Source organism: Syzygium oleosum, unplaced genomic scaffold (genome assembly GCF_021117445.2).
Source record: "Syzygium oleosum isolate NSW1041296 unplaced genomic scaffold, Sole_v2.1 Sole_v2.56, whole genome shotgun sequence".
In the NCBI taxonomy this organism is placed as follows: Eukaryota; Viridiplantae; Streptophyta; class Magnoliopsida; order Myrtales; family Myrtaceae; genus Syzygium; species Syzygium oleosum.
In genome coordinates, this window is record NW_026607540.1 from 1147796 (window position 1) to 1171442 (window position 23647).

General features: G+C 43.2%; 1 protein-coding gene and 2 pseudogenes across 1 annotated transcript; 2 read left to right on the top strand and 1 right to left on the bottom strand.

The window, feature by feature from the left end:
• The first annotated feature begins 13643 nt into the window (after positions 1-13643).
• Positions 13644-14766, top strand: LOC115691154 (uncharacterized; annotated as a pseudogene).
• Positions 14767-16413: 1647 nt separating this feature from the next.
• Positions 16414-17936, bottom strand: LOC115691153 (uncharacterized). Its single transcript, XM_030617729.1, has 2 exons — positions 16816-17936; positions 16414-16597 (listed from the first exon to the last, which is right to left on the bottom strand). The coding sequence occupies exons 1-2, from the start codon at positions 17934-17936 to the stop codon at positions 16414-16416; spliced, it is 1305 nt and encodes a 434-aa protein (XP_030473589.1).
• Positions 17937-21344: 3408 nt separating this feature from the next.
• LOC115691152 (rust resistance kinase Lr10-like) lies at positions 21345-22544 on the top strand (annotated as a pseudogene).
• The last annotated feature ends 1103 nt before the right edge of the window (positions 22545-23647 follow it).

Genomic DNA, 23647 nt, shown 5'->3' on the forward strand with positions numbered 1-23647 from the left:
GCCGGCATTGACTGGGCGCATGGCCTAGCAGACTGGGCACACGACCCGTGCATGGCCTATTCGCCTAGTTCTTGGCCTGGACAGACGCAAGGTTGGGCCACTAGCCTTGCAGACCGGGCGTGTGGCCCGTGCAAACTGGGCGCATGGCCCATGCACGACCTGGCGCGCAGCGCATCCGCAACGTCTACTGGTCGGACTGGCACTTGGCTGGCGCTTGGGCTAGCCTTTGGCCTTACGGAAGGGTCCAAGTTAGGCACATGGCCAGCTCGTGGCCCGGCACATGGCTTGGCACACAGCTTAGGCACATGACCCATTTGACAATGTTATCGAATCAATTCGCGATCGATCCACGATCGGTCCGTAACTGGTCCAAGTGTACCATGGCTGGTCCATAATCGATCCATGGCTAAGCATACTTGGACCGTGGACGATCCTCGGTTGTTATGTAGTTGTGTGGGACCGATCGTTTCGTGACCAACACACAGTGGCACGAATCGATCCATGGTCGTCCGTGATCGGCATACAACCGTGCGAAACCACCCGTGACCGGAATAAAACCGCGCAGAATTGATCCATGATCGTCCACCGATCCGTGGTGGTACAAGACCGTCCCACGACCAATCCTTATGGTTGAGAAGCCAATCCATGGCCAAATAGCTCGGGTCACTTGTATGGTCATTTGATTGATTCACTGCCGATCCCTTGATCATTCCAAGGCCGATCTTTCGATTAAACCATGGTTGATCCCTTGGTTACTCTTCCAATCGGGTTGATCGATCCCTGACCTATCCTTGGATTGGTTCATGGCCGATCTCTCCCACAATCTGCACGATAGTTCTATGCCATTTCGTATAGCCAAAATTGTGGATGTTGCACGCTTGGTCCGACCGCTCGCCAGTCGATTCTTGGCACACCACCACCTCACCGGCGTCCCTCTCAGCGTCCTTGGGCCAGTCACAAGGCCAGCCACCATTGCTGGTGGCTGGAGCTCCCCGATCTGGCTCCTCTTCCCTCTCAGCAATCTCATGGGCAACCGAGTCGGTGAACTTCCTAGCCGGTTCAACCGACTGAACCGACTATTCGGTAATCCTTTTTGGCGATCCGAGGCTTGTGACCAGCTCCCTCTCACTCATCCTGAAGCGGTGGTGGCTGAAACTTCTCCGAACAGCCACCGGGACACTCTCTTCTATTTGATTTTTCATTGATTGCTTATTTTAGTAAATCGACTTGATTCTCATTTTGATTCACATACGTTGTTCTCAGAGGTTTGTCGAGCTTTCCAAGGCTTCTCTGTGGTGTCCTTGAGCTAAATACGAAGGCCGGATCGCTTGGTTGTGCGTCGAAGTGTCATTACAAAGTAATTTTGAATCTGTGATTCTCGGATTTTGATGAGTTAGTATGCTTGTGATATAGATATGACCTCAAAAATGTCGAAATCTTGTGAAGCTCTAAACTAGGGAGTCGTAGAATACGTTTTAAGTTTCGATTTGATAGGTTGCACGCCTTGAATGGAGATCGTTTGCTAGGTTAAAACTCCTTCAAAATTTAAGATCAGAAGCTGCAATGTTGATAATATGTTGTGTTCTTATGAACTCCTGGTAGACCTTGCTCTGTTTGATGATTTTTCTAATTTTCTAGGTTCGTTATTTGAGAAAAGTTTATCATGAAAGTTGTAACAAACATTCATGTCTGTCTACCATAAAATTTTTATAAAATATCAAGCATGTTAGGTTAGGACGATTAACATCGTCATTTAGGCTCATTCTTTGTAATAGATGAGTTCTTGACCGACCTTCATGTGTTCTTCGATTTTTGTAAATTCTTGTGTTAAAAATATGGAAAAATGTTCTGCATAAAATTTCACACTAAGATCCAGAGCTTTCTGATGGTACCAATTTTATCAAAATCGGACTTCATTTGGATGTTCAAAGGAATTTTTCATGATTTAATCAGATTCTGTGTCCAGATCTGAAATTCCTTCCTCTAAATTCCAAAACATGTTTCTCCGAATTTGATAAGCTTGGTGTCCTTTTTTGCAAAAACTCAAATAAAAAAAACTTGCTCATTAGGGTCTTATAATGTATAATGATAAGTTTGGGGACCTAATAACAACGTGTGGGGGGTCAATTTGCTGAAAATCTTGGACAAGGTCCTCCCGGCCTCAAAAATGATTTACAAACGAGTCCTCGGTGAAAAAAAATTATAAAAAACTAAAGGGAATTTTAGAAAAAACCTCAAAACATGAAAGTTGTTGGAAACAGGGAATCCTAATTGCTTAAAAATTTTCATGCGGTTTGAATAAGGTTTGTTATTTTTCGTGCTATTATTTTGAAATCCCTAACAGAACTGAGTTTGGCCTGTCATTCTGAAATAAAATTTGATTTTCAGGAAAATTGGGCGGGAATTGTGAAAAACAATCTTCTTCACTTTTGATCCTCATGATCTAAGCTTTCTAAAGACACCTGATTTACATCATTTAGACATCATTAAGCTGATTAATCATATCTGAATAGAAGGGGTCCGAATTTGATAATAATAACTAAATAAATGGTTCTCTTATGAGGCCCACTTCCCATTGCTTGATTGGTTGAGAAACAAGGCCCATGAGCCTAAATGCATGCTTTACTCATTGTTATGCATGTGATTGCTAGATGTATGTTAGGCGGGTAGCCCATAGTGAGCACTTAGATCCGACTTTAGGGGTTAATCGATATGAGTCACCATTTTGTGAATGCAAATGGTAGCTCGTTATTGTTAACCGTTAATCAATCAATGCTAGTCGATTAAATAGGTGGGATGATCGGAATGCATGTAAAGCAAAGGCCGATCCCGAGGCCCGTTCTTGAATTGATGAGTTGGATGATTTGTTGGCATGCTCGCACTATTTGTTTGAATGTATGGTATGAATGTAAAATTGACACCCATGAGACGGTCCATGGAGAAGATGGTGGCTAAAGACCGATGTCCAATCCGGTTTCAATTTGTACACAATTCGTGTTACCCGATCATGTCTCGGGTCTTTCTATTCATGTTGTATTAAACACCCGACGAGTTGCAGGTTTTTCTTTCTTCGCACTTAGAATAGCTTGTCTTTTCAATACTTTGTGTGTTTACTTTATGCATCGTCTTTTCAATACAAATTGTTTGGTTCTTTTCCTTTTCTAGACTAAGATAGGACTAGTTTAGAACCTAAATGGAAAATACAAAACCAAAATGCATGACCACTTACTCGACTAAGACTTTAGCATGAAAATGGTAAAAAACAAATGTATGACAACTTAAATAACAACCATGATAAATTTAGTGGTACCGAAAGGGCATTAGTGGAATTATTAACATAAGCTACTCCCCGAACCCATGATCTCTGGTTTTCGTAGAAGCTAAAATGAAACTACAGCGTTTCGGTTGGGTATTCTAGTTGACCCCCGACCTAGGCTAGTGGCAACTCCTGAAAAAGATAAAATCAATCCACTGTCACGTGAGGTATGGATTTAGGAAAAATCCATGTTCATAATCAATAGACTGTATGGATGACCAAAAGATTGACGCTTCAGTAAGCCGTCTTTTATGATGTGCCATACGGACCGTTTCATGAACACTTACCTCTAAACCCATTTCATCGAGTTTGGCCCTCGAGAGGTAGGTCACAATAACGTGAAGAAGGGAGTTGGAGGAGAAGAGGAAGGCGGAAGGAAATAGACGAAGAAAATATTAAAGCTCAGTTTGTTTCGCGGAAAATTAAAAATAATCACTTGTATCGATTGAAATAATTAGTCAATGACGTCAATACTTTATGTCTAAATATGTTTATGGATGATGAAATATTTTTTTTATAACTCATTTTTGTAAGTGATACAGGTAATCAATTTTAGGATAGTGTTAACTAAATTATTTATTTTTCGTGAAACAAACGGAATCTAAAAAAGAAAGGAAGAGTGATGTGATAGGGAGAGAGATTGATTTGTTTGTTAATGGATGTGGACCCAACAATCACGTGGAGAAAGAAAGATCAAATGTATAAAACGATGTGCCCGGGATTCCACTACTGGTGGAACTTCAGCTCACTTCTTTAATTTCTTGACTTTGAGTGCATTTGTTCCGTTGACTGACTTGGTCTTTTCTATAGGACAAGGCGACTCCAAGTCTCCAATCAAACAAGGTTCATCCAATCTTAACTCACACGCTTTGATTCAAAGTTTGCAATTGAATCTTTAAGACGGCTTTCTTGTCATAGTAGAAAATAGAAAACTCAATAACAACATAAATATCTCTAGGAATTTGAAATAACTAACTTATCTAAGAAAAATCTCCAAAAATATGAAATGATATCGTTGGACGGCTAAATATATGAGTTTTCAACTGTGATGTTTTCTTGCTAGAAAGAAATGGTGATGATTTTGGGTTCTACCCATTACCTCTGTAACATTCTCGACTTGATTGACTTTGTTTTATCAGTTGATAAGGACTTTTCAATAAACAACCCCAGGTCTTCATGTTCAAAATCTCTCTCATTTGCCATTATTACATATACATCTTATCCTTGTTGATCCTCCACCACATATCAAGCCCCAAATTTCCATTGTTCCCAAGCTGAGATGGACATAATTTTTTGTCTCATTTCCACACTAGTGTACCTCGTGTCAATTCCATACTAGAATGAACGGCCCTATTATGCTTCTCTTGCGGTGAAGTTCACAAGATAAGCTATTTCTTTAGATTGAAGAGTGACCCGAAAGGCTATGGTGATTCAATGAGCTAGTGTGTGAGAAAAATCCTAAATTCATTGTCAAATCCATCTATAGAAATAATGACACTATCAATTCCAGCAATATCCTTGTGTTTGATGTAAGATTGCAAAAGGGTAACTACTCGTTCCTCCCTAGTTATTCATCGACGAACTCTAACTTCAGTTATTAGAGTTATCATGTTTTTGGTAAATTGGTTATCTTTGTGATGTGCTATTTACCTGTTGCTTTCTCCTTTATACATCTCACAACATACTCCTCGGACATATCATCTAAAATGATCTAGAAAGAGTGGGTATTAATGGGCTGCGATAGATGAAAACGCATTGGTTATTAAGGAATCTTGCATCGTCACCCATGATGACATGGGCATGTTTTGATCGTATGCTTTCAGCATACGAACAACTCCATATGCAAGTATAGTTATTCTTGCCACGTGCATGTACAACTATGGATATGATTTTGCTTTTAAGCAGAGTAAAGGAGAGGGTAATTTTATGTAACTACTATGCACAAACTATTACGAATCTATATATTTCAACTTCTGCTAAGGATTTTTTCAAATTTGCTCAACAAGACACGTAATTGTTCATGGCCAATTCGACAATGGCGTCATGCAATATATTAATTGTAATATGAGATACTCTTCTTATATCGATTATTTATTTCATGAGATGATTCAACAGTGTAACAAATTGAATAATGTCTACAGTTTGTGACTTAATTTAGCAAATATGGAGTACGTACACGATGGAACAGAAAAAATTCAAAGAAGGTGGAGACGAAGAAGCGAGGAGGAAAAACACGAAGAAAATTGTGTATTAGAAGAAAGTGATGGGGAGAGAGAGACACCCCCCTCCCCAAAAAAGTGAAGATCTCTATTATTAGAAATTAATCTCATCTTTAGTTTCATGCTCAAATTTTTTTTTTAAATCTATCAAAATCCATATAAATTTGCTTAAGGTAAATTGCAAAATGTTGTATCCAATGGTCAAAGAAGTAATTTTCATCTAAGAAATTGTGATTTTCAATTAACTCTATATATATGCCTCGTACGCAAAATATAGGTTGTTTAGGTATGTCTTTTTTAAAAAAAAATAAATATGAATGAAGCCAACCTTAATTTGTCACATCCCCGATTTTGGGCTTGGGAAGCCGCAGGTAAGTGGTAATGGATTGGGCGAGTCATACAACCTGAGGGTCGGTAATGGGATGGACGGTATGGTCGGAATGTGTGTACTGAGGGTTGGTTATGGTTCAATCGAAAGATTGTTCATGATTTGACCTAGGGATTGATAGTGGAATGACTCTCCGATCATGCGCGTTGATTAGAGTGATGTGGCTATGGAAAGACCCTTCGACCATAAGGGCCGTTAGTGAGAAGGTCCGGGACGACCATGGATCGATGCCGTGTCGGCATGTTACGGTCGCGGGTGATACCGCAAGGCCATGTGTCGTTCACGTGTGACCATGGGTTGATTCTGGGGTACCGAATTTCACAAGGCTACATGACAACCGAGGGTCGACCATGAGTCGTTGATACTCGAACGTGGACTGGTAGAGAATCGGCCACGGATCGTTGCGTCAAGTCGGGAGGCCATGGATGGGCCATCTGCCAGGCCACGAGCCTAAAGGCTTGGCCGCGGACCGGCCATTTTGCCAGCCACGCCGGCCAGGCCGTGTGCCCGGTCATGACCTGTCATTATGCCAGTCAGCTAGGCCACGGACCGGCTACGTGCCTGGTCGTGTGCCAGTCATTGTGCTTGACCCTCGTGCCAAGTGTTGTGCCCGTAAGATCCGACTCCGACCTAGTCCGTGCTCGAGAAACTTGGCCATGAGCCATGCATTGTGCCCATTCATAAGCCAAGGCATATGTTAAGCCCATGGACCGGCCCCTTACTCGTATGGCCCAGTGTGGCGCTCGGCACGTCGCCCGTGTAGCCCGACGCAGCTGGCATAATGGCCCGGCGCAGCGCCCGTGCGCTCGACCACGCTGTGACATCCTGATTCTGGCTCGCCTATTTTAATGCGCAGAGAATAACATTTGGTCATGCTATTTCGCTTTAGCTATCGAAGAATAATCCTTGAGTGATTAATTCCTGATTTATTTACGTTTCTTCTGTAAATTATCGGTTTTGCGATAATTGTGATTTTGAGGTGTATGAGCTTTAAATAATTTCTATTGATGTGGCGTGTGATCTAAAGGGCCTAGTGTTGGTGGCGCCTTGCATTTTTAGCTTATGGTGTTTATTATCTTGTAAAAATCGGCTCAGTGGCAAAAATCGTAATTTTCGGAAACTTCAGGGATATTCTGGGAGAAAGGCCATTTATAAGTCAAATTTGATTTTAAATTGGAATCCATTGGCCCTTCTTCACGTTAATTCTACCCCACCACCTTTCTTCTTCTTGTCTTGTCTTAGATTATAACTCCTTTATTGTAATCATCCCAATTATTTCAACTCAAGAAAGACAAAGTCAATAAGCCTTTTGCCTCCCTCTCTTCTCACGCCAAGTCCAACCAGCCATTACCCCCCTCTCTCTCCTCATCACTTTATAAACTTCCTTGGATATTATTAGAGTCCAATTATTTGGATTGTAATGATGAATTTGCCAAGAAAGTCTTCTTATCCAATTAATTGAGAAGTGATGATGAAATTGTCAAGAAAGTCACCCTCTCTCTCTTCTCTCCTTTCTTCGGCAGAACCACCCCTTCCCCTTCAATGTTCTTGTCTTGTATCAATTGATATATTACATTGGATAATGCTTTGGGTAGCATTGATTGAAAATTTGATGATGAGAATTGACTTTGGGGACTCTCTTCTTCTTATCCTTCTTCTTCTCTCTCTTGCTTCTTCATTTCTTTGCTTGATCACCGAACAACAGCCCCCTCACTCAGCCGTGCTCTCCCCTTGCCCTCATTTCCTCATCATTTTTGCTTCTTGCGATCTCGTCCGTTTCCTCTCCGTCGAAGCTTGGATTCCGGCGTACCGCGAGGAAGATGGAGGTCGTAGTTTGCGTTTGTGTCTAAGGCGAGTATTCTTGCCATTTCTCTTCTTTTCAACCTTTTATTTTATGGTTAGAGATGGAGCTTGGGTTATGTGATGGGTTTGGAGCCGACCGGTAGTCGTGCGGAACTCGTGATTGATGGTGGAAGCTTCAAAATGAAGCGGTTTATGATAATGAGATTGTTTGCTTTAAAAATGGTGGAAAGATGTGTTTTTCCGTCGATTCGGAAATCCCGTTGGTAGCCGACCATGTTGGTGTTTCGGCTGGTGATTATTTGGGGAAAGTGAAAACACTCGTTTCGTAGTTAAATTGGCACGATGAGATCGTGTAGTGGTAATGTGCATGAAAGACGAATGTGAATTGCTTGCATGGTTAGCTTTCAGTGTTTACATGCTTCTACAATTTTCTATATGTATTGTGAATTGGTTGTGATGATCACAATGATGTGATTAATATTAGAATTTTCGGTAATGTTGGGATTGAGATGGTACGGTTAGTAGTGTAGCCGTGGATGTTTCGAATGATGGTTATTTTGACTAATGCCGATCGTATCTATTTACGACATCGTTGTAATTATTGTCGAGCATTGAAATTGGCATTTTGCATTTCCGTCATTTCGTACATAAACATTCATGGTGAGGATTACGGTAAGGACCATCGGACGGAGAACCGATGATGCCCCGTGGGAGCCTGTGAAGGAAATCGGGAAGCTCAAGGTCGTATACCTTGAGGCCGTGCTTCGTGGTCTCGGTGGCAGATGCGCAAGTAAGTCGCATAACCTCGGAGTAGAAGCGAGATGCCTGCTGCTGTGTGATCTGTAGAAGATCGGTTCTTAAAACCGATGGTTACTAATGGAGTGACATTCGTGGGGAATTCATGGGCATATCATATGCATTCTCACATGCATATTATCATTATTCACATTATGATGGAAATCGATGATCCCGTGATAGACTCTTTAATCGTGATATAATTGTTTGAATTGAATAGTCATGGCTTGATTTACTTGCTGAGTTTATCTCACTGTTGTTGTCTTCCATTTTTTTCAGATCGTTAGCATGGCTTCATTTTTCGTCGACTGGACCTATCGCCACTTATGGTGTAGTTTTAGAAATCGAGGGATCTTTTGTCGAGTGTCCCAATCCCGTTGTTCCTGGTGTAGTGTGGGAGCGCCATTCGACCACTGTCTGGGTCAATTGCTTTATTCCTTTGGGTCGTTTGCCGTATTGCTTTTTGTCAGACTACTTTCGCCTAGATGGTCGCCTGTTTAGACCCGTTCCCTTCCCATGCGAGAGTATGAGGAGGTTCGCGGCCGGTGGATGATCAAGCTAGGTGTCGGTGCAGCAGCCCCTTTTTGTTTGAGCTGCATCATGGCCACTAGCTAGTAGTCTTCTAGGACTTTTGGTGTGATAGCTTCAAGTTAGGCGTGAAAGTGATTTTTGTAGCTGGTAGAAGGAGTAGACTAAACGTTGCTTCCCAGTTGTCACTTCATCTGTGTTGTATTTATGCTTATCGCCTAAAGAAAAAGATAAATAAAAAGCTGTCCGTTATGTTCTTCTGATATCTCTGTTTTGTATTATTGTCTTCTGCTCGCATTTTTAATCAAATCTGATAAATAAGCCGAATAGTTTTATGACGGCCTGGGACGTCACGGCTCGTGTTGGTATCATCACACACGCGCCCAGCCATGTGCCCGGCCGTGTGCCCGTGTGGCCCGGTAGCATGCGAGGCCATGCACCCGGTCAGACCAGGCCACGCGCCCGGTCAGCCGGTTGGCTTGAGCTTATTCCATTCAACTTGAATCTTGTCTTGGTTATATTTGGTGATATTTGAGGACATTCTCGCGCCGAATCTCGGATTGAATGGGATTATTAAGTGAGTCTTGGTCGCGGAAAACCCTCGGAAATAATGGGATTGATTATGATGCGGGTTTGCGACTTAAGTGTCGATTAGTTGCTATTGTGCAACCCGATGGTGCTGAGTTATTATGAGCCGAACCGGCAGTTCTAGAAGGCCAAAATAGACTCCACGTTTGTTTTGTTGGGAAGAAACTAGAAGATAAGCTTTGGCCTAGTCAAATCTTCCTCAAGAAGCCTCCATTATTGTTCTTGACTTAGGGACCCCCTTCATAATTACAAACATTAATTGGCTTGGACTTTGGAGGCCCCTTCATCATGACAAGCCATAAATGACCTTAGACTTTGAGGCCATTTCATGATGTTATTTTGTCTCCTCTTATTAATGGCCTAGAGTGATGACCAAGGAAGGACTTCTATAAATAGTGAAGCTCTCTCTCTCTCACGCCATTCTCCATTCTCACACCACCAATCGGCCAACCTTCTCTCTTGTTTCTTTGCTTCTTGTTCCCGCTGAGAAAGAGAGAAAGAGAGAAAGAGAGAGTGAGCTCACCGACTAGCTCGTGTCTCTTCTTGTTGTTTGGCAAACTAGAGAGCCCAAGAACCGATCAAGACCCTACCTTCCACGTGCTCAAGCAATACGCCAAGAATCGCCCGAGACTCGTCAAGGCTCACGTGCTCACCCCACGCCAACCGTTTTCTCTAGTTCTTGTTTTATTCCATTGAGTAAGTAAACTTCCTAATACCGGGAAAGGAAGTTGTGATACGTTGTGACACGGTTTGCTTGGACCGTTTCTCGGTCGTTCGATTAGTTATAGTTGGTTTATTCCTCGATTTGATCATGTTTTGTGTTTTGATGTCTGTTTTGAGATAGAACCGAGACTTGGTTGGTAAAGTGCACATGTTATAGCCATGCTTGATGTTTTCTTGTATGAACTTTGCTATTGATCTGTTATCGATGTGGGTGCGGTGAGGGCCGACTTGTGCTACCGACGATCCCCTCATCCTCACTTGATATTAGTAGGTTTACTTGCTGAGTCTCTCGTACTCATCCCCCGTTGTTTTCCTTTTTTCAGGTCCGTAGATGGCGTCTCCCCCGACCCGGTTCGGCAACCCCGTGAAAATGAGAGCCGAAGTGCTCACCGTGATCGACGCCCGTGAGAACCGTGCCTACCGCCGAATCACGACGTACGTTATGGTAGATGAGGGCCTAACGGAGCTGGTTCCTCATACGTACGTGGCGTGGTATCGCCTAGCAAACGGTGATTGGGTTGGACCCCTTCATGGGTTCAGTGGACCCTTTAACGGCGTGGATGGGCTGGCCCCGGGGCATGTCGCGGGTGGGGTGTAGTATGGCCGAACGAACGGGGAGTAGGAGCGGGAGCAGCGAGGAGTAGTAGAGATGCCGTAGTGAAGATAGGGAGCCAAGCCAAATTTTTGATTGTCCATAGTCGGCCTATATTCGGATGAGCCTCTAGAATAGGCGTGTGAAATATGTGATATTTGCCATGGCCCAAAGAATGGGCTTGTTAAAATATGTTTGCATACACTGTAAACATAAGATTTGCTCATGATGGTTGTTTAAATTTCCGTTGTTGTTTTGTATGTAATTGTCTCGAAATTATGCTTCCGCTTGTGTGTAAAGAAAGATAACAATGAACGGGACGTCACGTTAATGACCCCGAGGTGGGGGCGTTACATAATTAATTGAATATTCTAACGGAAAAGTTCTAGCTAAAAGATAAATTTTTAAATTCAAAATAATTATAACTAAGAGTCATCGAGAAAAAAGTGTTCCCTTGTCCCAGTACTTATTTAGGTTCTCATAAGAAAATCAAGAACAAAATTTAGAATTGAACTCGTATTTTCTTAAACTTATCAATGACTAATATACACTCTAATTATGTAATTACTATGCACATAAACCGTTGCAAATTTATACATTTTAACTTTAGATATGGATTTTTTTTCAAATTTGTGCAACAAAATATGTATTTGTTCGTAGCTAAATCAATGATGATATTGTGAAACATATTAGTCATATACGGTACTTGTAGCGATTTATCCCATGAAATGATTCGAACATGTATGTAATGGACTATGTATGAATTTTGTAACTTAATTTAATAAACATGAGGTACATATCGACTGATAAAGCGCCGACGATTGAACAGAAAAATTTCGAGGATGACGAAGAGGAAGAAGTTTCGAGGCAAGCTAGTTTTAATTTTTGATATTGTTCCTCAAAACCAGATATCAATTTTCCTGTGACCGGGACTCGCGGGGGCGGAGAAAGAAGATGGAGAAGAAGGGACGAGGAAGAAAACAAGAAGAAAGATGGCGTATCAGGAGGAAGTGACGGGGAAAGAGGGAGAGAGATGATTCTGTTTGTTGACGGGACGTGGAACTAACAATCACGGGGAAAGACTCCACGAATGGTGGAAATTCAGTTTGGGTCCACCTCCTTTGATTTCTTGACTTCCATGCGTTTGTTCCGTTGACTGACTTGGGCTTCTCCATAGTACAAGGCGACTCCAAAGTAACCCCATCAAACAAGGATCGTCCCACCTTTTTTCCATCTTTTTATATTGCGCCTCTTCTCCGCACGGCCCAAGCAATTCTTTACTAAATTTCGAGATAAGTACAGTGCAAGTGCTATAACTTTCGTACAGTGCTCACTTGAGTGCCATAACTTTATTTAGCTCACTTGAGTGCCATAACTTTCAAAAAAAGATCACTTGAACCATTGGCCACTTGGCAGTCGGAAAATCCGATGTGGCTTCGTTGGAACTGACGTGTACAATTTTTTAATATTTTTTTATTATTAATATTTTTTTGCAAATTTGTTTTTCACTTGCCGGCAAGGGTTACCAGCGACCCTCGTTGGCCGGGAAGGCCTTGCCCGCAGCGAGGTCATCGCGACCTCACCGGCCACGGGCGAGGCGGCGAAGGCTCTCGCCAGATCTGGCAAGCGCCTCCTCGCCCGCGGCCACGAAAGCCCACGGGAAGGTCATCTCGACCTCGCCGGCCACGGGCGAGGCCATCGCTGACTCGCTTGCGGTGACCTCGCTAGCCGCGAGCGAGGCCATCGCCGCCTCGCCGGCCGTGGGCGAGGTGGCGAAGGCTTCTCGTCAGATCTCGCGAGGGCCGCCTCGCCCACGGCTACGAAAGCCCACGACGAGGTCATCGCGACCTCACTGGCCGCGGGCGAGGCCATCGCCGCCTCGCCGGCCGCGGGCGAGGCGGCGAAGGCTCTTGCCAGATCTGGCGAGGGCCGCCTCGCCCACGACCACAAAAGCCCGCAGCGAGGTCATTGTTGCCTCGCCGGCCGCGAGCGAGGCCATTGCCACCTCGCCGGCCGCGGGCGAGGCGGCGAGGCTCTACCAAGATCTGCCGAGGCCGTCGCGGCCTTGCCTAGGGCTTTCGCGGCCGCGGGAGAGGCGGTGAAGGCTCTTGCTCGCGGCGGGCGAGGCGACCCTCGCCAGATCTAGTGAGAGCCTTCGTCGCCTCTCCTACGGCTGGCGAGGTGGTGATGGCCTCGCCCGCGGCCAGCAAGGTCACTGCGGGCAAGGCGACGATGGCCTTACCAGCGGCCGGCGAGGTCGCGATGACCTCGCCGTAGGCTTTCGTGGTTGTAGGAGAGGCAGCCTTCGCCACGGGCGAGGTGGCCCTCGCCAGATCTGGCGAGAGCCTTTGCCGCCTCGCCGGTGGCGGACGAGGCCGCGATGGCCTCGCCCATGACCGACGAGGTCGCAATGACCTTGCCGCGGGCGGCCGGCCGGCGAGGGTCCCCGGTGACCAGGGGACCCTCGCCAGCTTGGAAAAAATATTTGCAAATTTTTTTTTTAAAATTCAAAAAATCAATAAAATCAATAAAATAACATTAAAAAAGCCACGTAGGATGATTTGCGGAAGTGACACTCAAGTGATCTTTTTTTGCCGGAAGTGGCACTCAAGTGAACTTTTTTTACTGGAATTGGTACTTAAGTGGGTGAAAAAAAAGTTATAGCACTCAAGTGAGCGCCGTACGAAAGTTATGGCACTTGCGCTGTACTTATCCCACCAAATTTCTCTTCGCCCAAAGACGAACAGAGACATAATTACTGCTCTCAACACCATGAATGTCTATCCGGTGTTTCTACTCATCCTTGTTCTACTGCAAGCAATGACCAGCGATGCCGGGTTGAGTAATCCGCAGTGCATCGCTTCATCCCGTGGCGACGTTCGCAATATAAGCCACTCGTTTCGATTGAAGAGTGACTCGAAAGGATGCGGTGACCTAAAGAATGAGCTGATTTGTGAAGATAATCACATTGTTATGTATTTGCTTGATGGCTGATTCTATGTACAGTCTATTAATTATTCCACCTACCAAATCATATTGCTCGACGATGGGTTGCAAAAGGATAATTGCTCGTCTCTCCCCCGTTATTCATGGCAGCTCTATGACTTTGGTATCGATCAAATCAGCTCATACGGTTGGCCTGAAGAAGCAATGTTGGTCATTGTGAATTGCTCAAAGCCGGTTAATTCTTCATTTTACATCACTACCGGTCCATGCATTGAGGGATCGTACTCTTCCAACACATCATCGAATTGGAACTTGTATGCTCTGCTCAATCCCAGTGCATCGGATGTTAGGGATTTTTGCACCATTAGCAGGTGGATGCACGTTTTGGATGATTTTGGGTCTTCTAAGCAGATTAATATTAGCTTCTACAACTAGGAGCTAATCCATAAAATCATGGTCAATGGATTTTTATTTTTTTTTGGTAAAGGTAAGAATATGTATTACTTTTCAAAACACCATATACAATATAGCGCCAAAGCCAACCCTTGACCCGATTAGGACACAGAAATGTCCGAACAGGGTCCACGTTGGTTCAGCAAGAACTATACAACAATCCAAAGAGAGACCAACTAAATACAAGGCGACTTAATACTCCGTATTAAGAGGCCATCTGGTTCGGTTCGAAGATTGAAGGTGGAAGACCCCACTTCCTTTGTAATTGCCGGTTCCTAGGAGTATCCTCAACTCCCCCAATGGATATAGCTTTATCCTTCACGACTTTGACTAGGTGCAAGCACATACCCGGGATATATACACTCTTGTTTCTGAAGATAGTGTTGTTCCTTTCGGTCCAAATGACATGACATAGTGCACCAAAGGAAAATCTAGAGAGGCGGTGAGTAAAGGAAGATCCACCGCAAACTTTCATTGCCCACCTAATATGCTCTTGCCAAGGACGGTTGCACTATGGAAGGTTGTATTTAGATGCCCAGAAAGAAGCCAGCCTAGAAGTAGAAGTGCACTCAAAGAAGAGGTGGTTGATCGAATCTGGTCTATCACCACAGAAAGTGCACAAGGCGGTGTCAATCCTGTGGCTTTGTAGGAGGAGTACCTGGGTAGGCAGCCGGTTGAGAGAGATAAGCCACAAGAGAAAGGCATGTCGGGGGGCAATATGATGATCCCAAATGAATGAGTGCCATGGGGCTGGATGCCCTTTCCTTCTGATATGATTCCAAGCTAGCGCTACCGAGAAAGAGTCAGAAGGATGTGGAGACCATATCAGTTTGTCCGGAGTATTCTCCACAAAAATTGGTGGTGAATCCGTCCAGCTTAGGATAGTGTCAAGTGTATATGAAGGTTGCCATAAACAATCATAGAATTTCCGAACCGAATTATCTCGGGGGATCCACGATTGGTATATGTCCATATTGCTGAATATGAGGTAGAGTGGGCCTTTGTTATGCCACCAATCAAACCAAAAGGACACCGAGCGTCCATTACCAATCTTCCACCGAAATAGTGCTTGGGCGGAAGCTCGCAAATCTAGAATTTTCTTCCATGTCCAAGAGCAAAATGTAGGTTTGGATACAATCCAAAAGTTTGATTTTTTTAAGAAGGTTGAATGTATCCATTTGCACCACATGGATTCCTTATCAGTAAAGAGAAGCCATATGTGTTTAAGAGTCATTCCTCTATTGTATTCCACAAGTCGTCGTATCCCAAGGCCACCTTCTTCTTTGGGTAAACATACAGCATTCCACGCTACCTTAGCTCGACCCATGCCAAGGTCAAGACCTTTCCATAGAAATTGTCGCAAAATAGCCTCAATTCTATATAATACTGATTTCGGAATAGAGAAGATAGTAGCCCAATACACTTGCATGGAATGCAGGACTGATTTGATGAGTTGTAACCGACCAGCGAAGGACAGGAAACATTGAGTCCATGAGCGGGCTCGAGCCGTTATAGAATCAATCAAGATTTTACAGTCCTCTTTACGCAGTCTAGTCGATATAATAGGCACGCCTAAATAGCGAAAAGGGAGTGAACCTTGTTGAAAGCCGAGGCATTGAAGTAATTGTCCATGCAGAACTGGATTCCCTCCCGAGAGAAAGATATTGCTTTTCCTATTATTCGGTTTAAGGCCAGACCAGTCGGAGAACAGGTCAAGAGATTCCTTGATTAGTTCAATCGACCTCAAGTGAGCTTCGGAGAAGAGGAGCACATCATCCGCAAAAAATAGATGAGAAATACGGGTTTTTTTGCATCGCCAAAACCAATGGAAATCCGGAATGTCTGTTTTTGCCTTTATAATTTCGGACATGACTTCCATAACCAGTATGAAAAGATATGGCGAAAGTGGATCGCCTTGTCGTATACCTCGGCAACTAGCAAAAAACCCATGTAATTCCCCATTGATTGAAGCCGAGAATTTGGCTGTTGACACACAAGCCATAACCAGCTTGATGAAGAAATCCGAAAATTTGAAGGCCTTTAGTGTCTTTTCAATGAACTCTCAGTCGACTGTGTCAAAAGCTTTCTGAAAATCCACTTTGATGGCGCACTTAGGAAGGTAAGCCCCATGATGAAAGTCCGCGAACAACTCTTGAGCAATCATGATGTTGTCACTAATTCTGCGTCCTTTAACGAAAGCCGTTTGAGAAGGGCCAATCAAAGTTGGTAAGACATGAGCAATACGCCTAGCCAGGATTTTAGAAATGCATTTGTAAAGGGTATTGCAACATGCAATCGGACGAAAATCAGTCATGGCCGAGGCATTAGGGGATTTCGGCACTAGAGTTAAAATGGTATTGTTTAACTCTTTAAGCATACAACCAGACTCAAAAAAACTCTTACCGCCATGAGAATGGAGGGTCCAATGATCTCCCAAGAGGTTTTGAAGAAATTAACGTTATACCCATCTGGCCCAGGGGCTTTGCCTCTAGCAAGTGAAAACAGGGTAGACTGAATTTCCTCATTCGAAACCGATTGTGCTAGGCGGTTCCTCTGATTCTCATCTAAAACCCGGCCAATGAAATCCCTTATCTCACGGACAAATGGCTGGATAGACGCAGAATTACCATTGAGTAGCTCCTGAAAGTGACCAACAATGTGGTTCCTGACCGCTTGTGGGTCAGTTAGTAGAACACCGTCATCGGAAGACACCGAAAGGATTCGATTTTGTGACAGCCTTTTGTTAACAAAATGATGAAAGAATTTAGTATTCATGTCCCCCTCTTTGAGCCATCGAATCCTGGATTTCTGTATGAAGAAGGATTCCTCTTGTAATCTCAGTGCAGAGAAGGATCGTAAGTACTCCACTTCTCTATCAAGCAGGCTCTGATCAAAGGGATGACACTCCAAGGCTACCTGAATAGCATATAGGTCTGATCTGGCCTGTTCAGTCCTTGTGGAAATAGCAGAGAATGAACTTCTATTCAAGTGTTTCAGCTTTGCTTTAAGCACCCAAAGTTTGCAGCATATCATATACATAGGAGTGCCTACTATATGAGTATCCCAGGCTTGAGCTACTAAGTCCAAGTATTTTGGATGTGTAGCCCAGAAGTTGAAAAACTTGAAAGGTTTATTGGAGCTAAGTGGCGGAAAATTTTTTATCACCATGGGGGAGTGATCAGAGATACCTGGCGCAAGGAAGGTGGCTTCCGAGAAGGAGAAAAGTTGGTTCCATAGGTCATTAATGAGCACTCGATCAATCTTGCGAAGTTTCCGATTATCACCTGAAGAATGAGTCCATGTGTATCTACAGCCCACATAACGAAGATCCTCTAGTCCCGCCTGGTTAAGGCAGTCCCCAAATTCATCAAAGGCTGGAATCCAGGGAGTTGTGCTACCCACTCTATCATCCGGGTCTCTAATGGCATTAAAATCTCCAGCAACAATCCAAGGCAGCTCACACGAAGAGAGCCGAATAAGGTCAGCCCAAAGTGACCGCCGATTCACAAATGTATGTTCTCCATATACTATTGTGATAAGACAAGATTTTTGCATATTCAAAAGCTTAAGCTGAGCATGAATCATTTGGCCAGAAGAGGAAATAATACTTGTCTCTAGCTCATTCGGGTCCCAACCGAACCATATTCTACCAAGGGGGGAAAAATCATAGTTGGACACCCACCGCCAATTAGCGCATAAGCCTCTAGAAATATCAGCAAAAAGAGAGGCTTTTGCTTTTGTTTCCACAATACCAATACAAGAAAGATGGTTTGTCCTAATGAAGGCCCGAATTTCAGCTTGTCTAAGAGGTGCTACTAGACCCCTGATATTCCATATTCCAAAAAATATATATATAGGCGAGGAAGGTTACCTCTGGGATCTCTTTGCCTTCCTCCTCTTAGATTTTTTTTTTGAGGAGGACGGGCTATGTGCCTTAACAGGACACATCGAGCTAGGAGTTGAACTAGGGGAGGCCTTAGAAATCTCATCCATGGCACTGGACGCCAAAGTTCATGAACGAGTGTTGGGGGGGATACAACAGCTGGTTCCATCTCCGCCATAACTTCTGAATCACTGTTCTTCTCCATTACTGTCCGGGAGTCAAAAGAGTCTTCTGAGGATGACTGAGAGTTTTGAGAAGGATCCTCACTCTACTGGTCAGTTAGTCCAGCAGGACATAAAGCTGTGGAATGGCTCGGCTCTGCCTCAAAGACCTTGGAAAAATTCAGATCAGTACCCATCAGGCCGGGTTCCACACCGGTATTCAAAACAGGAGGAAGGGGTTCCTCCTCCCCCAGATTCGGTGCCAATTGAGGATGAGACACAGATTGAGGCTGGTTGATCGGCTTGCCAGAAGGTTCTTTGCCTTTTTTCCTAGTGACGTGAGTCTAGCCATCTGCTCCTTAAGGTCGAACAATAGGCTGAGCTCTATGTTCAGTATGTGCATAGGCACATTCAAATCCACTGGAACCCAATTTATGGCCAAAAATGACACAAGAAGAGCAAGCCAGAGGTTTCCATTCATATTCAATACTGATCAAATTCACCTCACCATCCCAACGAAACTTCACTGCTTCAACTCGGGATTTTGTGGCCTTAATTTCCACACAAACACGTGCATACGAAATCTTGGTCATCTGCTCTATTTGCACATCCTCATATAGTGGTTTTCCAATGGCACTGGCTGTACGTCCAATACCAGCCGGAGACCATAGAGAAAATGGAATATCTCTTAATCTGACCCAAACCAGAAGTGTATCAAGAGTACCTTTCTTAAGCTTCAATTTCGAATGCCATTGTTGAAGCATCATTGTACTACTAAAGATGGACACTGGTCCCATATCAATGATCTTCCTGCAGAACTCAGCATTCGGAACACGGAAGAAGTAAAACCCATTTTCATGTAGTTTTACATCAACTACTTGATCTCCCTATGATTTCTTAATGGCTTCTTCAGTTAACTTGAAGGGAATTTTCTTCCCGATATAGTGGCCAACAATGCATTCCAGCCAAAGTGGATTCTCATCAGCAACTACCTCTGGTGTAATGTCCACAATCACTTCACCATCCTCCACCAGCGGTGGAACAAAAGCTAAGTTGTATCCTTTAGTCAATATCGTCGCCACATTTGCCCATGTTCTAGCTACGGGAGTACGAGTGGGTTGGCCTTGGGGACGACTAAGGTTCTGTCCCGCCACATTTGATTTCCCATCTGTGTTTGGCCTGGAACCAGAACGAATTGGAGGTCCTGCATTGTGAGCACGCCTAAAAGAACGGCTCCTATTCTTCGGTCGGCCCCTACTTCGGCTATGACTAGAATTACCTTTCAGGAATACCCTAGGGCCAGTAGGAAGTTCAACCTCATGAGTAAGGGAGGTAGATTTTCCTTTGCGCTTTACAGTCAGAGAGGTTTTAGCTGGATCATCTACCGCCAATTGAGTCTCAGCAACAGGTGAGGGGCCAAGTGAAGGATTCCTTATAACCTCCTCCATAGGGTCGAAAATTAGTAGGCTACCACAGCACTTACACCAACCAGTCAACCCAATACAGCAACATATAAGCCAGATCAGGTAATAGCAACAGCCGGTCTCCTTCCCAACATAAATGCGTCCACCAGAATCACAAACTCCAGACACACCACAGAATAAAGGACACCCAATAGAGAGTACCTTCAGGAGGGGATGGCGACCTCTAAGAGGACAATCCAACAGAAAGAGCACTCAGCGTGGCTGGAGTTCTCAGAAAAGTCGCACCAAGAGGACGAACTCAGATCTGATAGCCCGGCCTCTACACTGAGAAAGAAGAGGAGCCCTTTGGAGGTGGAAGAGAAGAGAGTCCAGGGGACCTTGCCTCCAAAATTCAGCTCCAACCGCCACCGGAATCCGCCGGAATCAGCAAACCACCGTCGGGTGAACAGTACCCGCGAGAATTCCAGGAGAGAACATTTTCAGCTCGCGTGAACAGTACCGCGAGATGGTATGGTTTTCTATGGTCAATGGATTTGCTCTCTACTTTAGTCGACTTTCTCCGAAGCAAACCTTTTTCTGCTACTTTGATTTCTATAGGTTCTTTTAGCTTGATTACTACTCTTATCCTGATAGATTATATGTGTATAGCAACTACGGAGGTCAGGTTTGCGGATCCAAGGTCTACTTCGGCGGTAAGCATTGGTTGGCAATGAAATTTTACAGTAATTTTGCACGATTCTCTACGCACTTTCACTTGCTACTTTCTCTTCAAGACTAGAAGGTGGAAGGATATCTAATTTCCAAGAAAATTATGACGAAATATACATGATAGTGTACGTTAAAGTTGTGTATTTGAAAGGTTTCGGGAGGTTAGCATTACTTATTAATATCAAATTGAAGGAGTTGCAAGATTCATAATTCGCAAAAAAATGAAAAAGTGACGGTAGAAGCCACCCCCCAACAGACCCACATTAGCTGCACATATGCATGTGCCTAGATTATAACTCCTTTCCAAACTAAAAAAGAAAAAGGATTATTGTGCAAGAACCCACATGACTAGTTTTTTTGTTGGCATATAATTTACATTTTCTTAATTAGTTCTTTAATTAGTCACTTAACTATCATTCAAGAGACACTCATAAACATTCCTTAAAGAACTGTAGTCGTGTATCGGTAGGAGGAACAAAATTATTAATTAAATTCTCTATATTTGTTGACCACTAACAATACGGAAGGAGTTTTTTGTGTTGTCTATCATCTATGTGAAATGAAGCTTCTTATATCCATCTATATGCAAATGCACGCATCCCACTTCTCATATTTTTTTCTTTTGGGATAAAATTCAACTTGTACAAAGTAGCTTGCTATTACTCTTTTCTCATGAGTTTTGTTTTCCGTACTTCTTTTCCTTCAACAACTTTTCACACCATTCATTACTTCCACAGGTGTCCTAGATGATATTGCAATTTGGACAGCTTTGGATTTTCTAGTAGTACTAGGTAAGCCGCAATGATTTGTTCTTAACATGAATACACAAGAAACTTATTCTAGCCTATCAAAATTTTCTTCGGTGCTTTTTGGTGTAGCGAAATTCATAATCGGGGTGCCATTTGTCACAATATTTCTAATCTACAAATACAAAAGAAGGCACTTAGCAATGGACAAGAACATTGAAGAATTTTTGCAAGCTCATAACAACTTTTTGCCCATAAGATACTCTTACTCGAATATAAAAAAGATCACCAGAAACTTTAAGTACAAACTAGGTGGAGGGGGGGTATGGTTCCATGTACAAAGGAATGCTCAGAAGCAGCAACGAAGTGGCCATCAAGATTTTGAAGAAGTCCAAGGCCCATGGCCAAGATTATATTAGTGAAGTGGCTACTGTTGGAAGAATTCACCATGTTAATGTTGTGCAACTCATTGGTTTTTTCTTTGAAGGCTCGAAACAAACTCTTGTGTATGATCTCATGTCGAATGGATCTTTGGATAAGCACATTTTAGTGAGGAAGGTGGCAAGTTTCTTGAATACAAGAAAATATATGAGATCGCTCTAGGGGTGGCAAGGGGGATCATATACTTACATTAGGAGTGTGATATGCAAATACTACACTTTAATATCAAGCCTCATAACATTCTTTTGGACAAGAATTTCACTCCGAAAGTTTCTGACTTTGGACTCGCGAAACTTTATCCCATGGATCTTAGCATAGTTTCGTTGATTGCTGCAAGAGGAACCTTGGGATATATGGGACCTGAGTTGTTTTACAAAATCATTGGTGGTGTATCTTATAAAGCGGATGTATACAGCTTTGGGATGTTGCTCATGGAATTGGCAGGTAGAAGGAAGAATATAAATGCAAGTGCGGAACACTCAAGCCAAATTTATTTTCCGTTGTGGGTATACAGCCAAGTTAGTGAAGGTACAAGTGTTGAAATGGAAGAAGTTGTAGAAGAGGAAAGGAAGGTGATAAAAAAGATTATAATAGTTGCCCTTTGGTGTATACAATTAAACCCTGACCATCGGCCTCCAATGAGCAAAGTCCAAGAAATGCCTGAAGGAGATATTGGTAAACTTCAAATGCCTCCAAAATCACTCATTTACCCACCGGATGAGTTAGTTAACAATGACATAGCCGAGATGGAACTAGAAACATTCTCAACTTCATCAAGCGCCCCGGTATTTTCAGCTAGTTTTCCTTTTAGAGATAGCAATAATGTTTAGAGAACCATGCGCAGTTTGATTGGAAAAGCTTTGTGTATTATGTTGGGTGGGACTTGAGCTAGTTTATCTCGATACTAATTACTTTTGAGATTGTCTTCTTGTCGCTCCTAGGTTAATGTTTTGTTACTGTATTTCGTATAGTTTTACTCTGTTGCATTCTTCTTCAAAAGGGTAAAAAAATTAGTTGGAAAGCAAGGACAAAAATAGAGGAAGAAGGCGACAGACATTGTGAATTTTCCTCCCTCATTACGTGATTTCCGGTAATGCCAATGAAAAAGCTAACAAGAACCCACGATCTTGCTCCTTGACGTGCTACTACCAACATATGATTTCTTGATATCAACAATACCTGATTTCAACTTATAAATTCATTTTCAGAGAAAAAATACATGTATATGTTTTACAAAGTAGACCCCATCTATCTATGCAAGAAATAACTTCTGTCAAAATGGAAAAGAATAAGATCTCAGATGAAACAATTCAGTGAAGTTTATATTATAAGAACTCATATTCCGTTTTAAAGTTAACATGAAATTACTAACGAGTAATAAGATCGAAAAATATCAATTTCCTCTTATATCAGTCTGTTACGATAATTTCAATTGACAAGTTCTTAGAATTTTGGGGCACTTTAATGAAACTTCATCCACCTGGTCGTACACCCGACATCAGCCACGGAGGGAAGGGACAGAAGGGGAGGCGATCCCCTACTCGCAAAAAAAAAAAGTTACAAATATCTGCTATACAGAATTTAATCTCATCTTTAGGTTCATGCTCAAAGAAATTTTTTTCCAAAAAATCATATCAAAATCCATGTCAGTTTGCTTAAGGTGAATTACAGAATTTGACGGTTTCTTAGTTTGCTCAAACAGATCACCTCATAATCTCGAGAACTCACTTCTTCCTCCCTGCTGTTTAGAATCACGATCCCGTGCAACTCTGGTTGCAGCGAGCATGTTATGGTTCTCTTCCCCACCTCTCTATTCCTCTCAGTTCTTGTCACGCCCCATCCCTCGAGCTCGTGAAAACCCCTATTCACTTAGGTCAATTGAATGCGACGTCCCAGTACTCGTCGCCGACCTTTCATTTATTCTTTCAATTAC

Coding starts and splice junctions, on each gene's coding strand:
- LOC115691153 (XM_030617729.1), bottom strand. CDS start 17,936: ATGATTCATGCTCAGCTTAAGCTTTTGAATATGCAAAAATCTTGTCTT. Junction 16,598..16,815: donor AAAGCCCCTGGGCCAGATGG/GTATAACGTTAA, acceptor AATCCTGGCTAG/GCGTATTGCTCATGTCTTAC.